Source organism: Chamaea fasciata, unplaced genomic scaffold (assembly GCF_029207755.1).
Source record: "Chamaea fasciata isolate MVZ Bird 193981 ecotype frontalis unplaced genomic scaffold, bChaFas1.0.hap1 SCAF_19, whole genome shotgun sequence".
Lineage (NCBI taxonomy): Eukaryota > Metazoa > Chordata > Aves > Passeriformes > Sylviidae > Chamaea > Chamaea fasciata.
The window spans coordinates 3,156,117-3,173,294 of NW_027094104.1; the positions used below are offsets into that span (position 1 = coordinate 3,156,117).

Genomic DNA, 17,178 nt, shown 5'->3' on the forward strand with positions numbered 1-17,178 from the left:
CCGTGTTCCAATATATATCAAATAACAACTATTTTAAATTTGGAATTTAAAGGTAATAAATCATCCTTGCAATGTACTCTTGAGATTCTGCCATGGTTGAAATAATCCATCACTGATTTTTGCACTGCTTCTGTGCAAATGTGGACTCAGAGTAGGCCCTGGTGTAGCTGTCAGAGCTATCACCCAACGAGCCCTAACAGAGAATCATTCCTGCTGAAGATTAGCTGAGAAATCAAAGAAAACAGCCGATTTCCTACCGTACACGTAAGGATTGCTTGTTTGATGTGTATGCGCATCTGAGTCAAACTCAGAAGTGTTGAAGAGTTTGAGATAAAAGTGCTTTAGACACTACACACAGAGCAAAGCTCCTGACAGATTTGGGGGAAAGAGAAATAAATGAATCAAAGGGGTCAGAGGGTTTATTTGGGATCATACACAATCGCTTCATTCACTCAGGATGAGATTGCACAGCTGAAAGATTTCTCTAATTCTTTTGGATTAATTGATGGTTTTCTTGAAATGGCTACAAAACACCAAATACAACCCATGGCTTTTGTGCAGAAGAGTCAGGCTTTGAAATTCTTCTATTCCACAACACCCACTCATGTTCTCTGTCCTTGGGATAGGACATGAACAACCCAGAAACCATTAGCAATATGGAGCAGATTTAATGTTTTAAAGTGAGCTCAAAATCGCTTCATTACCTACAAGAATATATACTTGAACAGATTTTACTCAGAAACTGTGGATAAAATTGGCTCTGCAATTATTAAACCTTCTCCTATGATTTCATTCTCATTTCATCCACTTGTGTTTCTGGGACCCAGCCCCCATTGCTCAGGCTCAAAAGCTACTTCTAATTTATTGACCTTTAACTTCAGGGTGGCAAGTATTTCTCACTTCGCTCTGAGTAGAAATATTTTCTCCCCAAATATCGATCATAATGAAGATACAAAAATAGATACAGCCAATATCCGGCTAGCAGGACTTAAATAACACATCACAAAGAACCTGGGGTTGTCCCCCACTGCTGCTGCTCCCTCACTTTTCTAGTCCCAGCTCTCCCGCATCCATGAGGCATCAAGTCCATCCCTTGCGTATCAAGGACTTGAACCAATCCCATTAAATTTATAGCACAGAATCGTAGAATTGAGTTGGAAGAAACCTTAAAGCCCATCCCATTCTACCCCCTCGCCATGGGCAAGGACACCTTCCACTGTCCCAGGTTGCTTCAAGCCCTGTCTCACCTGGCCTTGGGCACTGCCAGAGATCCAGGGGCAGCCACAGCTACTCTGGGCACCTGTGCCAGCGTCTCCCCACCTTCATAGCCAGGAATTCCTTCCCAGTATTCCAACTGTCCCTGCCCTCTGGCAGTGGAGAGCCATTCCCTGTGTGCTGTCCCTCCATCCCTCCTCCCCAGTCCCTCTCCAGCTCTCCTGGAGCCCCTTCAGGCTCTGGAAGGGGCTCTGAGGTCTCTCCAGAGCTCTTCTCCTCCAGGTGAACACCCCCAGCTGTCCCAGCCTGGCTCCAGAGGGGCTCCAGCCCTTGGAGCATCTCCATGGGCTCCTCCGGGCTGGCTCCAGCAGCTCCAGGTCCCTCCCGCGGCGGGCCCGGGGCTGGGGCAGCTCTGCAGGTGAAATCTCACCTGCGGGGCCGAGGGGCACAACCCCCGCCGGGCTCAGCCCGGGGCACGCTGAGCTCCTCACCCACCCACCAACCCCCCAGCCCTCGCCCAGGCCTGCTGTCCACCCCTGCTCCACCCAGCCCGCGGCAGTGCTGGGCATCGGCCAAACCCAGGGCACGACTTTGCGCTTGGCATCTCCCGTTCCTCCCTGGCAGCTCCCCGACGCTCTGCCGGGGACTCCTGAGGCGTTTTCCGTGCGCGTCTGGGTGGATCCACAACTACCTACAAAGTGTGAAAAACAAGTTCCACTCTTTTTTAGACTTTTATGAGTTCAATAGCAATAAAAAAAATAGACAAAGTAGGAGACAGAATAAACCAAGCTTGTCGGCCGAGGGGGGACTTGGCACCAGGTCTGCCTGTCGCCCCCCTCACCCTTTAGGACTCCTATCTTTAAGGAGGACCGTATTGAATATTCAATAGATGGTCATCAAACATTCCTTTTTGACCTGTTTTAAGGATCCCCGATAATCTTATCTAGTAGATTTATTTTGTGGGAGTCTCCACATAGACTGGTAACATGAATATAAATCTTCTTTTGAGGTTTTTTGGTTTTTTCAGTCGGATAAGAAAACAGAAAGTTAACGGGTTTTTTTCTTAAAAGGGGCACAAGGTGACCCCCTTCCCATAGCTTCAGGCTTGGTGGCTTAAGCGTTACAAAAAATCTTACCCCTCTGGTATAATCAAAAATACACATTCGTTACCCTTCTAAATTCTTATTAATAAAAACATAATGCAGCACAATTATAACAGTCATGCGAAAAGCCAACTACACCATACACACTTCTAACAAAAGGGAGGGGGATTTGGGGGAAGGCACCGGGCGTAGCCATGACCGCGCTGCTGGGCTGTGGTGCCATCCATCACTTCGGGCAGGGATCACAGAGAGTCCAGAGCTGCAAAGACCCTCGGGTCCAACTCCCGGCCCCGCACACGCACCCCAACAACCCCACGCTGGGCATGGCCGGCAGCGCTGTCCACACACCGCTGGAGCTCTGGCAGCCTCGGAGAACCCGGGCAGTGCCCAGCACCCTCTGGGGGAAGAACCTTTCCCCGAAATCCAACCCAAGCCTGCCCCGGCACTGCTGCAGCCGCGCCCTGGCTCCTGCCCCCGGTCACCAGAGGGAAGAGCCCGGCGGCTCTCAGAGTCGTGCCCGAGTTTCCGCGGCGCCCCACCAGCACCCTCCCCGCACTCCTCAATCCCAAGAGCTTTCCCCGTTCCCGGGAACGAACAACTCCCCCGCGCTGCGCGCTCCCACCCCTGCGGGCCGTGCCGGGGCTCTCCATCCCCGCCCGAGGCGGCCGGCGCCGGGCCGGCCGCGGTCACCGCGGAAACGGAAACGCGCGGGCCCGGGGCCGCCGGGAGCGGCGCCGCTTTGAACGTTCGGCCGCCGCCGCCGCCGCCGCCTTTCCCCGCCGTGGCCGCCACCCGCAGCCCCCCGAGGTAACGGGGCAGGGCCCGCGGGGCCCGGCCGGGGCAGGGAGGGCTGCCGGGGCCACCCGTGTGCGCCCCGGGCCGGGGCAGGGCCGGGGCTGAGCGCAGGGCAGGGCCGGGGCGGGCCGGGGGCGGGCGGCTCCGCCGGCGCAGGGACGCGCTCGTCCGGCGCTGGAATGTGCCCAGAGGAGTCCCCGCTCAGCGGGGAAAGGAGCGCCGCGGCAGCGGAGAGCTTGCTCCGTGCGGGGCTGCTTCCTTTAAAGCGGTCCTGAAAAAACAGCTTTTTTTGGTTCTGTTACTGGCAACTACCGCTCTGCTTGCTGTTCTCCTTCCTTCCCCCCCGTCTTCTTTAACGATGCCCCTCTGATTCTAAGGAATGCCAAGTTAGGAGTGCGGTATCACGCAAACGCCTTGAGGTGTTTTATACAAATTGGGTGTAATTAATATATTTACTCTGTGGTCGGCTCTTCAGTTTCAAATCCAAACAAGCGCGTTCTTGTAGATTACGCTGAGTACCTGCTATTTACAAAGAATCTGGTTTAGTTTCGTGTTTATTTGAAAGTAGCGACACATCTAGTTTCACTTCCTGTATCGTTCCAAGCACATCTTTGTGTGGCCCAAGAAGAAGAGAGACTGATGTAAAACAGTGTTTTACCTTTTCTACATCAATGTCGTTAATCTTGCAGGTTACTTTGCGTGCTTTCAAAATGAGCAGTGAAGGCGAAATAAAGGAGAAATTGGACGCGGAATTAGATCGCTGTGTTGTGGCTATGAAGCCCTATGTCCTTAACCTGCAGAATGCTTCAGGTACACGTGGTAAAATGTGCATTTAAACTCTAACGACAAGGTCCTAGGGACTGACAATCATTGTGCGTAGTTGTGCCGCTTAATTTAACCAGGCACTGCATCTCGGACATTACAAGGTACAGTTTTGATGGGGGTTTAGCACAACTTCTAATGCTGGAAGTTTTAGGTACCTACTGCACTTGTTTGACCTTATCTGTCCTGTTTTCATGATGTCAATGTGCTTCTGCATAAATACGTTACCATCTATCTTTAAAAACCTACTTCAGTGGAAACTAAAAGCTTTGAAAGGGCACTGTTTTTGAGATAGCAAATCTTTTTAATTTATAAAGTTGTTAACATTTGTTCAGGAATGTGTAATAATAGGAACATCTAATCATGTCATATAAATCTAATTTTTACCACAAGCTGGTTATTATTAAAGGCACAAATCCTACAAATTAGGAGCTTTATGTATAAACATTTAACCAAATGAATAATTTTCTTATCTGGTAGCAAAGCTTGTGTAATTAGAGATTTATTTTTTTAATGGATGAAAATTTATTGTGTATTTAAAGTATTAATGCTCATGCAAGCTGGAAGTTGTAGTTTATGGCAGCTCTTGCAGTGAGTGCAGAATTCCTGATGTTTCCAATTCCATGCTGTTTCCAAAAGTGATGTAAACTTCTGGTAAACGTGAATTTATAGGAAATGTTTGTGCAATTTGTAAATTTGAACCGTTGTTAAAGAGTTGTGTTTTTTTTTTTTAATTTCAAGTTTTTAATCCTTTATTTGGTTTGGTTATTTGGGAGTTTGTTTTGTTTTAAACTTTGGTGTAGAAGGAAGAAACCTACAAAATTGGTGACCAGTGATGGCTTCTGTTTTCTGCATGCGTTTGATTTGCTCTTAAAATGTATAGTGACCGTGTATATCTATATTTTCAGAACGAAAAAGATGCTCACTATGGATTAAAAAACTCTGCAAACCTTCAGAAGCAGGCATAGGAATAGTGGGAAGGGAGAATCGAAACTTGTATGCAAAACTGTTACTCCACATGCTGCAGAGAGGAATTCTGGAGGGTCCCTTCAGCCAAAAACCAGAGGAAGGAATGCTGAAAACTTTGCCTGCCTACATGGTGAGTGTCGTTTCTTGTTGAGACAAAGTTGCTAAAATGTATCCTGGAATTGCTTTTCCGTCTTAGATTTGGCACAAATGTGAGGAACCATTCTGAATGGGTTGAGTGGAGCTGTGTGTGATAAACAAAGGCATTTCTTGTCATTGGTGCTGGGAAAACCTTTCAATGGGCAGAACTTTTTGAGACCTGTATCTTCAAAATTCTGATTAGAAGGCTTATGAAAACAGGTGTTTGAAGGAACAGAAAGGTAATCTTTTTCTAGTTCTTTGGAAAAATATAATAAAAGGCCCTTGAGGCTTTCTTTTGTCCTAAACAGTAGATAGCTCTTGTGAAAGGAAGATTGTTCTTGAAGGTGGTGACTTTAGTAGCCTGAGAAGAATATAAAATTCACACAGACATCATTAAAGTTGCATTTTGTTTTCTGAGGAGCTGAATATTCTGTATCAACCCTTGGCATCAGCTTCAGTGACATAACAATGCCAATTTTTGCTAAAATTACCCACGCTGTAAGAAGTATTGGAAAATATTTACACTGTTGCTATGAATTCCCATGGGTTGGGAAGGTGTCATTTGCACACCTCACCGACTTCACTGGAAAAGGAATATTTGTACTGCAGGTAGTCCTGCAAGAAGTGACATTAAGGGTGTAAAGAATGTATCTGTGTAAATGTATTTGGTGTTGATTTTGCATTTGTTCTCATTCTAGTCAGTTTATTTTGATGAACCAAGTTCACCAAGAGTTCAGAACAGCAGCCCTGGCTGCTTACCTGAGTGGGTGGTGGGACAGCTGGGGAACCCTGACAGTAATGTATCCTCTGTGGAGAACTCATCTTCAGCAACATCTCCTGCACATGGGTAAGGTTCCTGTCCTCGCTTCAGCAGTGTTTGATTTGTATTTAATAGATGTAAGCTCTAGATGTCTCAGTTTGTGTGAGTTTATTGCACTCATGGACTCACCATCTGTGTTTGTGCTTTACATACAGAAACTCTGGTAACAGCTTCAATGTGATGAGAACTTCTAGACTGCTCTGTTACTACTTTTCTCCATTATGTCTTCTCCTCTGACTGCTTTGGATCTTCTCCAGTGTCCCATCCCCCTGTCCTCTTTCCCTTCCTCTTTTTCTCCTCCTCATTTCAGTTCAGGACACTTAACATGGAAAATCAAAGCCAACATCTCTAGTCTAAGGCCGTGATGCTGAAAGCAGCTGTTTTATCAAATAGTTTTTAATGGCTTTTTTTTCCCTGTAGATTAGAAATATAAACAAGCATACAGATGGTAGATTTAGAGGTTGCTCTGTGACTGTTGCTCCCTGGTTTTTTAGAGGAAACAGAATAATGGCTCCTTGCAGATAAGCAAGTTTTGCTGAGCAAGATTTAGGGTTTTGATTTGCAGCAGCCAGTGAGCTTAAACTGCATCCTTAGTCCCAGCCAGCTGAACATGGAGCTGTTTACAGCAGGGGGAAAGGGCTGAAATGTGTCGTGTTATTAAGGCTTGTTTTCCTGTTGGCTTAGAAAGCTGTCCCTGCAGGATTGAAGGAGTGACAAGCTGGTCATTTGGACACTTGGAAAACTTCAGCTCTATTCTGTTCTAATTTGTGGGAATCTTAGGTAAATTCTAGTTTAATCTACTGTTCTTAAGGATCTACTTTCTGGATTTTCTTACATAGTGCAACTTTGTGCTGATTATCAAGATCTGTATTCCTTTTTTTTCCTTTATGTGGCTGCATTTCAGTCATGGATGGAATTTTCTCCTGGTTGCCCATTTTAAAGTCTAGTTAATGTTTAACCTCTCTGAAATCCTTGGTGAAGGAACCACTCTTAGACATGGAGTGAAAGCTCAGTAGGTGCTGTACAAGAGGAAGTGAGCGTTTGCTCTGCTTCTGGTTTCGTTTCATTCTGTTAGAAATACATTTTCAAGTTTAGTTTCAGAACATATATCCAACATATTGACCCTGTTTCTCTTTGTATTTACAGTTTTGGAAGAGCAATCAGTGCAGGTAAAATATATTCAATATATTGAATATTTCTGGATGTGCAGTTTGTAGGGAGAGCCAGCAGATGGTGACCGAGTTCCACTGTATTTGTCTCTCTCCTCTGAATGTGCACTGGGAAAGCTGCATCCATGGGCACGGAATTTGTGTAGTTGGATGAAAATTTTGCATTCCAGCCATGACTCAGTTCCTACAACATTTTCTCAGGGCAAAATAGATAATGTCAGTGAGACATGTTTGAGTAGCTACTTGATATTCTTTATCTCAAGATTCTCTCCTTTCAAAGACCCAAACAAACAGAGAAATACTTTTCATAGTGATTTTTATCTTGCAATACAGATAATTCTGTGCTGGACAATTTTGACTTTTCCGTATGAAGTTGTTTTTCTGCTTAAATAAAAACTTTAGATAGACAAACCTTACTTGCAAACTGGGGTGTGGATGAATAAATCCAACCAGCTGGGGCTGGAAAGGTGCAGCTTTATTTTGAAATGTGAGAGGGTTGGTTTGACAAATGCTCTAGATTGGTTTGAACAGAAGCCTGGGCTTTTTGACCCCAGGAAAATTCTGCTCTATGTTTATAGTCTGTGCCTGAAAACGTTGTTAAAGGTTGGTGTGTAGTCATGCTGGACCAGGAGGAATCAGTGAGTTGTTCCTAGAAGGAATATTTACTAATCTCCTTTATTAGCAGCAGTTTGCTGCCTCCTCCCGTGCCAGCTCCCTGCTTGGGCTGAAGCAGGAGGTCACAGGCTGGTGTTAAAACTCTGATCATCTTTCACTCACCTGCAGTGGGAGCAAAAAGAATTAATCTTGTGCGTTTTGGAGCCTGCCTTGTATTAGCAGGAGGCTGGAAAAGGGAGTGGACAGGTGGTACATACCTGATATAAGCAAAATTGTGTTCATCCTTAACAGTCTTTCCAAATTCTGTTTGGAGAATCAAGTAAAGGAGCTTGCTTTTCAGTTCCTCTTCAAAAGAGCAAATCCAGAACTAAAAATACATCTAGACTTTTGTCCTCCCTTTGGTCAATTTGAAAATATTCCAGGTAGCTTGGATTGGTTTGTGCATTTGTTGATATTCCTGAATCTCTGAATGAGGAGGGCATGAATTCTGTTTTCCCTCATTTTTAACAATCAGAACTTTATTCCATTGTTAGGTAACCTGAGTATTGCTCAGAAAGGAAATCAGATAAAAGGGCAGATTTACTCACAGGCGAAGATTTATCTCCCTTTAATTAAAGGTAATTTTGTGTCAAATGAAATCTTGGTAAGAAGTGCAAGAGGCAGTCATTGTGCTATCAAATTCCTTTTGATCTTTTTTACCCCTAAGACTTTGCTTATCTAAAATATTTACTGCTTTGTAATTGTTATTGTGCATCCATACATGTTGTTTATATGGGATTTATTGGTGCTGGAAGGCAAGGTAGGCTCCCAGTTGTTGTATTTCTCTGTTCCCTGCTGTTCTGATGAAAGCTGGGGCCCTGTGCTTCGTGAAAACTTTTGTGTTTGTCTTCCTAGAAGTGACTGGTTTATATTGTACATCCAACAGTTGTTGTTCTGTTCATAAACACCTCATTCATCTCACAGTGTTTTTGGCATAGCAACCATCTCATTTGCTGCCAGATGGAAAGGAAGGGAGGTATTGAATGGTCTGATTTGACTTTAATATGATATGGCCAGTCACAGGAAGGTGAAGGGACTAACAGGAGTTTTTAATTACCTAAATACCTGTGCATCTGACAGTGGAGTATGTGCTGACGGGTGTTTCACTACTGTTTTGGATCTTTTGCTGTATCAACCCATCTAATAAATGCTTGTAACTTTTACTTTTTTTTGTTCTTTTTTCCCCTGTTCTGTGCTTGAGAAATGTCTATGACCAGGTGCATCACTGACAATTCTCCTCACCTATCTGCTGATCTGCGTTTGCCTTTGTTCAAGGGTTTTATTTACAACAAAAGCTTTTCCAGAAAATCCATCTGCTGGACAGAGCACTTGGTCGTGCTGTGCCTGTGTCCTGTCTTGTGGGCATTTCTTTATCATCCCCCATAAATTCCACTTGAGTCCATAAAACAGAAATGAAATGAAACCGAGACAAGCTTTATGACTTGTTCCTCTCCACCTTGGCCTTTCAAGCCACTGCCTTAGTTTAGAGCTGTGTGTGTCATTCTTGCCCTTTGTGTGTTATGGGATCATTTACCTTGTTCTAACCTAGTTTTTTTGGCCTTAAAAGTCTCCCCTATGGTGCAACCAACCATCACCTTAATTCCTCTTTCTTCTCTGAGTCACTCCATCTTATGTTGTTTCATACTCTTAGCAATTCTGTTTCAAAAACATTCTCTTAGATCAGCCCTCTCCTTAGCTTAGATTTATCCTAAAATCCTTTGGGAGATGTTGGGTCATGTAGTAAAAGAAAAGCACAGAACACTTTTTAATGTACTGTCATGTGCACAGTATTTCTAGTGGGTTTTTTGGTGTGGGGTTTTATGGTGCGGTTTTTCTAATGGAACACTTAAGGCTTTTGTTTACCTTTAACATGAAATTTTTCTCTTTTCTTCTCCTTTTTTTTTTTTTTTAATCTTTCCATCTTGACAGTTCTTTTCTTGTGTATATTTTAGCCAATTCTATTCCGTGATTAACATCCTTTGTGTGCCACAAGTTGCTGAAAATGAATTCTTCTCTTTCTGCTTCCTCTTGTCCTTACTGACAGGGAAAGACTCAGTGAGAAGCCATCAGTAATCTCCCGTTGTCACCGGACAGATGAAGATGACCTCGGCACGTCACTGTCTGTAAGATGCTTCTCCTTTTTGTCCTAAAGCTTTGCTTTCCCTCACTTGCTTTCATATATCCCTGTAAAGCTGTGATTTCCAGCCTTGTGGGTCATGATCCCTGTGTAAAGGTGCAGACTTTTGGGAGGGAGTGATAGGGAGGACTAAAGCTCATCAAAATCTGTCCTCTGCAGTGCAGGGGAAAAGGATTTCTTGTAGGATGCTCTCAGTTCATCCTTATTCTTGACCTCTGTTTAGTGTTGTGTTTTCAGTGTCTGCTGCATTGTTTTCCCCGGGCTTGGCAATGTGCCTGCATTGACATCATCTTGTATTTTGCAATAACAGATTAAAGAAAGCTGCATAGATGCCTCTGGCTCTATTCAGTGATGGCTGACCTCTGCAGGAGTGAATTTTGGACAGTTTGTTTCATCAGACTTTCCACACGGAGCATTTTGACTGATGAAAGGGCACAGAGCAGGCTTTGTCTGAAAACCTTTTTAGTCCAAAATACTCAGTGATGTTTTTTATGTAATTGCCGGCTTTGCACTGACAATTACTCCTGACAAATGTGTGATACCAAGAAATGGGCTGTTTACCTAACAAAATGTGCTCTGTGGCCTTGCAGTGTCCTTCACCACACCTAGAACAACCCTCACCCCTCCGTGAACGCTGAATTTCCTGTTTGCTCCTCCAGCTCTGCCCACGCTCCGTTTTTTGATTCTATCAGAGAACAGTTTAGAAAGATTGCAGCTGGGCACAGTTGAGGATTTATGAGGACATGAAGTGCAAATAGGATAAACTGGAAGCTCCTTTCTGAGGAAATTCGTGTTCTGCTGTGCAGCTGGAATAGAGGATTAGCAAGGGGATGGTTTATCAGGGCAGCTTACAGGTGGGCAGAAATCAGTGTCTGTGCTCTAGGCTCTGATTGCTGTCAATGGATTTATGTGTGTGTTGATTGTATGTGTACAAATGGAATTGAAATACAGAAATGCCATAATTAAAAATAAAACCACATGCTGGCTTCACTACATTTCTCCTTATTGGTTTCCTGTTTATTTTACTTCTGGAAGCACTCCTTATGGAAGAGTTATTGTAAAAAAAATATTATATTCTTCAGCTGAAACCTGGATTTGGGGCTTTAAAGTTCTGTAGGGGAGTTTTGCTGCTTTGGTTTGTTTATTTTTAATTTTTGTTGCTGTTATTGCTGGCTCTGCTGCAGCTTCCAGGTCGGTGTTAGACAAACCACTGCACTTGAGTGTTCTGCAGCTCCACGTACTGGATTCTCCTGTGATTACAGCTTTGAAAGGGCCTTTAAATGAAATAATCCTCTCTTGCTCTGCTAGTTTGGTAATGTTTGGCTGGCTGGAACAAACAATACCTTGTTCCATTGTCGGGGATGTTCTGGGGTTTCACAGATGTCCTGGCATCGTTCAGGCCCAGGTAGAGGAGCAGGGAGACTTTGGAGAAACATTTCAGAGCTGCCTCAACCAAGTGTTGGTTACCAGCAGCCCCAGCTCTGGTCACTGGATGCTTTGTGACAAGTGGGATTTAAAGGAGAGGTGCTGGCAGGCCCAGACACAAACCTCACTTCGTGAGACAAAGTAATTCAGGCTTTAACGTTGTTTTTCTAAATACCTGGTGTGAGGAAAATGTTGTGTATCAGCTTCCCTGTTAGATACATTAAATGTGTCTAGTTTATCCCACAGGAAAAAAATTTCTTCTCAGGGGGAATTCCTTGTTAGTTCCTGGAGCAGCAATAACCACAGCCCTGGCTGGGTGCTGGAAATCAGGAGGGACCCCTGGGCTGGGCACAGCTGCTCTGTCCTCTGCTTTGAGAACCATCCCTGCCTTGCTGGGCTTTCCTTTCATTTTAAAATCTGGTTTTTTTTATTTGGAGGCTGATCAAGTGATCTCGGAATCCTGGATTAGCCCCAGAAAAGGCACTGTGGAGATGAATTGATGCCTGAAAATGGAGTATTCTGTGTTTTTTAGTGAATTCACCCTCTGCTTTGGACATAAATAAAAAAGAGCATTAAAATGGAGAGCCAGGCTAATTTATCCTCTGAGCTGCTTTCTCAGCCCAGTATCCTCTGGAAACTGAGCTGTTTAGGTGAAAAGTGTCAGAAGTATTTGTGACACTATTAGGAAGTGCAATGCAGCTATGGCCAAGTCAATGAGGAGTTTAATTTTAAATTATGTATCTGCCAGCAATTCTGATATTTTCTCTGACTTTTTTAATGTTCCAGGATGATCAACACAAAAGAAACCTTTCATTGGATGACGATGACCTGGAAGCACGACTCAATAGTTGGAATCTTGGGGTAATATAAACTGAGTAGTTTACTTATTTATTAACTTGCAGTGGGAACTTCTCAGTAACGCAGTTTGCTTTCAGAGCTTAGCCAGCGAAACTTCCATGTGGGAAATCAGTCATTTAGAAATGAGTTGCTTAGGCTGGGAAAGGTTATTTATGAATGTATGAGAAGAGAACATTGAAGTTTTAAGTAACTATAATCTTCACACATTTAATATGGTTACTCATAAATCAGGCAAAATAATAGCTGCTGATCAAAACCAAGAGTCTTATTCTGGTAGAAATCCAGACTAATTCTTGACGACTCTGTGACGTTAGTTTTTATTTATACTTGTATAAATGAAAGAAGAGTTTGGCTTTCTGTGTTTATTTTTTTTAACCAATACAGAATTTGCAAGCCATTAATACAACTCAGGTTTTTTTTTGGTCAGTGTGTTTTCTTTTGAAAGTGTTCAGGAGGCTTTTCTGTGTGTTCCTCTCTTTCTTTCCCTTTTAATAATTTAAATTCGTTACTCTTATAAGACTCTGTTCCCTTGGTTGTATTTTCTGTGGTATCAGTCCACAACAGTTCCAAGGTGACAATGAGCTACCTTTTCTCTGTAGCTGTATTTTAATGTATTTTTTTTGATACAGTGTGTTATACATGTATATGTACATGTATATTTATACTTGTTTTTATACATTGTGCTGTTTTGTCTTTTTTGTAACCCTTTTACTTGTACCACCAAATCTTTCACCTATTTCATTGGGATTAATCTCCTTATAGCAATTCAGTTTTATTAAGATCACTTTGATTTTAACAGGGAGGTTTCTTCTTTCTTTTCTTCCTCATTTTGTGCTTATTCTCACAGGTTGAAAGCTCACAGAGTTGCAGCCAAAGTCAGGAGTGATGAGAGCGAGTTTAACAAAATAGTTCAGCCTTGTTTTTTGAAAAATAATCACGTATTTTCATGTTGTCATTTTGATCAGCTGCCAAATGATCCTTATTCTTCCTACACTATTGCCAGTCCAGAGGGATATGACAGCATTTAAAAACCTTGCCTGTTACACTCCAGGTTTTTCTTGGATGGCCAAGTTCTCTTCAGTGCAATCAGAAATGATAACAGAGAATATTAATGGTTTTCTGGCTTTCTTGGTGTTTCTCTTGCTTTTTCCAGGCTGAGGGTGGAGATGGGTGAAGGTGTCAGCATTGTACGGCTGCCCAAAACAAAGGTGCAAGCAGTCACTTGCAGATTTTGGATATTTGGGCTGTATTTATCCACTGGATGATAGGAGCAGGAAGCTGTAATACCCTGAGCTTTTAAAGCTGCTTTAAGGGGGAAAACTTGCTCATGGCCATTTTACTAATTACACCAACTGAAGCTGACAAAGGATCTCTTTATATCCTGCATTTTTATATCAGTGTCAATCTGCCTGCTTGCTTATCTCTTATCTCTGTCATTTTATTTGTATTTTATTTCTTTTCCTAATTGAAATTCCAGTTGGCAATCATGTTGTGTTGATAATGGCTGGTTATTAAACTGTGATGATCCTCTGCTGATACAGGAGCTCCCTTGGATAACAAATTGGCTACCGTGGCACATAAATCAGTTTTTCAAGTCTCCTCTCCAGGGATGGTAATTAAAGAAGTCGTTCATGAGAGACTTTGATTGCCTGATAAGACTTGTTGGGAGTTACCTGACAAAGAGGATTGGAGGCTGTAAAAGAGAGGTCTGTGAGGGCTTGTGCTGAACAGCGTTTCCCTGCTGTGGATCACGGCCTCCAGTGGGTTCTGAAAGGGTCAGGAAGTTTTAAGTGGAGTGTCACACTTAAAGAATATGTCATTGCTAAAAATAATAATAAAAAAATCCCACTAAAGGATGGCAGCCCCTTGGAATCTGTAAGGTTTGAGTGTCAGATGTGGCTGCTGTTACTTGGCAATTTCAATTGCCACGGGAGCATCTTGCTGTCTTTTAATTGCTACTCACAGCTTCAAACTGAGCAACTTTATTTACAAGGATCCCACCTCAGACACAGAAGACCCTTGACCCAAAAAAGACTTCAGTGGTAGGGGAGGTAGGAAAGGAGATACAGAATGGCTTTCACTTCGAGCTACCTGGGTTGAAGAACAGTTGTCTTGAAAGGTTTTCAAACTTCCCTTGGCTTTTTTTGGTTATACAAGTCTTTATACAAGGATTTTTCTTGGTAAGAATCTGTGTAATTTTAGGAAGCTGTGAGTGTTTCAGGCAAGTTTATATGAAGACCATGCTTTTATCCCAGAACCTGCAAATACCCAGCTGGGTATACCCACTGGTGAGACAACCCTGGTGTCTTCTAACTGTGAGGTGCTGCTGAGCCTTCACTGATCCAGCTTGGGCTCGTCTGGGTTGAAATGTCCAGTTATAAATTGTTAATTTATTTTTACTGTTATCTTTCAGCTTCCTGCTTCTTTAGAATATTCTAAATTTCCTCTTCTTCAAAGCTCTTGTATTTTTAAGGTCACGTTCTGGATGTGTTTTCAGTTTTTATGATGTACCTACATCAGTGATTGAGGGTTTTTTTTAATATAATTATTAAAATATTGTGAAAAGTTTTGGGAAATGCTTTTATGATTTCTCTGCTAAGTTGAGGGGTCAAAGCTTAACAATCTAATCTGGAGGCTTCAGATATTTGTTCTTAATAATAACATTTTCTATGGGGGAAGTAAATCAGTTGTGTGTGGTACTTTGCTGATTTTGTTACTTTTTGTGAGTATTAAAAGAATTTTCCCCTTTTCCTTGCAGCATTCCTGATTGTCCCTATCAAACATTTTATTATTCAAGGTCTTTAGATTCTGATCAGGCATGAGTAAATGTTGGGAAGAAAAAGTTGACTTTTGATTGTGATAAATTTGCCTTTCATACATGGAATACTGATTTACACTCATTTTACATACATTACAAAATGTGTTTTTCTTTGCCTGTATTGACTTTTATCAAAGCTGATGTGGGGTCTGTCCTTTATCAGGTGTTCATGCCTTGAAGCTGCATTTGCAATGCAGAAAAGCAGAAATCCTTTTGTGTGGCTGTTGGAAGGGAAAAGTTTCAGAGCCAGGAGCTGAGACAAATAAATACCAGTAATCTTTGGTCACATTGTTACTTTGAACTTTCTTGGTCCTTCTTCAGCCATCTTAGAATATAATAAAAGTAACCTGGGCTAGGGGAATGAGAAGAACTTTAAGGTCCCTTCCAGCCCAGACTTCTCTGTGATTCTGTGGTCTTATTTCATCAACAGCTGTCAATAAATTTCTGCATATTGTTGCAGCTGTAGTGCACTTCATAATTGAGGGGAAGGTGACCATCTCCTGTTTATATCTCAAAAATAATTCAATATTGTGAAAGATGTGTTGTGTCAGGAAAAGAACCTCCTTGGACAAAGGAATTAAATCACTCTTTTTTCTCTTTATTTCCTTTTTTTTTTTCTCCTGTTTAGCTGAGCTTTTTAGGTTGTAGACAAACATAAGTTTTGGATAAGAAAATTAAAGTTACGCAAAGGAAAAGCAATGAATGAAACCCCTGCAAATTGTTACCTCACCTGCCTGTCTCTCACTGTCTCTTTCATGATGCCTGTGATGCAGTTTCATTTGTCACCGAATTGTGGCCAATTTTAGGTGTGACAAAGCATCTCTTTCAAACATCCCAGGAAATTCAGCACATCATTTTAGGTAGAAAGCACACAAAGAGATTGTACCCTGGGGAAACAGCAAAGGGCTTTTTAATCAGGGAGAACACGATTTTTCATCACTGGAATTCAGCCAGGACAAGAATTAACTCTTCAGCTTTTACCAGACGTGACGTGGGACTGACTGGACGCGCAGTCTTGCCCAGAAGAATTTTTCCTGGGAAATGTTATTGCCTAATAAAGGTTTGAGAAGACTGAGAGGAAAGAAGTTCAGTGGTTGGTGGCTGTGTTCCATTCTCCTTCCTTGGAGAGAAGAGTTGTAACACAGGGTTAAGTGGATGGAGCGTTGGGAATTCCTGGGAGGCTGCAGCAGCAGTGGATGCTGTGCCTGCTCTGTGTGCTTGGCTCACATCTGCCTGTGTCTTTCCAGTCTAGTTAAGCTCAACCATTTCTGCACAAGCCATTTGATTATCTTTTGTTTGGTTTCTCAGTCTGGCTGCTTACTATAAACATACCTACTGGATATGTTGTGGCCTTGGAGGGCAGCAGTGCTGGAAAAACTTTCCCACAGTGAACTCCAAGTGATGTTGCGACTTCAAAAAATAAATTCAACTTCCATGCTGACAAACAGTCTTCGTGCGCTTTAATGTCCTTCCACTAAGACTGCAGCAGCAGCATTAAAGTGAACTTCCCTGCAAATTATGATGTTAGATAAGAATGTCCTTACTCAAATTTCCTGAAGCTACTCAGCAGTTATTTCTGTAGGGAACATGCTGGCTGGCTGGGTTTGGTAGATTAAAGTAAGAATTTAGGGCAAGGTTCAGTTTAGTTGTTTACCATTTCAAAGTCTTAAGTGTTCTTAACTCTTTCATGTGTGTTTTTGCCGTCCTTGTTTTGAAAACAATCCCGTTTTGTCTTTGATGAAGCTTAGGGAGGAACGTGCAATGAGCCTGCAGATGGATGTGTGGGGGTTTTGTTCCCTGAATCTTTATATTTAAAATATTCTGTGAGTGGACAGACACAGGCTGCAGTTGGGCATTATTGGAGATATCCATCCCTGGATAAACATCTCCAAAAGAGTGGAACAGGATTTTGGAGGGGTAGTTTGGAACCATGACTTCAATGTTGTCATTGTTGTCATTGTCATTTACTGAGCAAAAGAGCAAAGTTTTGGTGGGAGTTTCTGGACTGGGTTATAGTACACGGATAGAAAGGCTGGACAATATTTTCAGCCTGAGGGATGGAATGTAATTGATGAGGATGAGACTTTGTAGAAGTACTTAAAGCTCAAAATTGTGCTTTTCCTGCACTGTCCTTGCTTTTGGGGGAAAGAATTTCAGCTTTTGTCAGTGCTTCGCTCATTACTTGCATTGATAGCTTTAAAATTGTATGACTCATAAATATTTAGTTTTGACTGCTTTAAGTGTTGTTAAAATAA

At 42.5% G+C, this 17,178-nt stretch overlaps 1 protein-coding gene across 5 annotated transcripts in view; it reads left to right on the forward strand.

The window, feature by feature from the left end:
- The first annotated feature begins 3,046 nt into the window (after positions 1-3,046).
- CEP112 (centrosomal protein 112) overlaps positions 3,047-17,178 on the forward strand; it is a 156,904-nt gene continuing 142,772 nt past the window's right edge. For all 5 annotated transcript variants that reach the window (XM_066200306.1, XM_066200308.1, XM_066200307.1 and 2 more), the window contains exons 1-6: positions 3,047-3,125; positions 3,803-3,923; positions 4,844-5,034; positions 5,741-5,889; positions 9,730-9,808; positions 12,034-12,108. In XM_066200306.1, the coding sequence (XP_066056403.1) occupies positions 3,824-3,923; positions 4,844-5,034; positions 5,741-5,889; positions 9,730-9,808; positions 12,034-12,108 (594 nt within the window). In that variant the 5' untranslated portion in view covers positions 3,047-3,125; positions 3,803-3,823. The remainder of the gene's footprint in view (positions 3,126-3,802; positions 3,924-4,843; positions 5,035-5,740; positions 5,890-9,729; positions 9,809-12,033; positions 12,109-17,178) is intronic.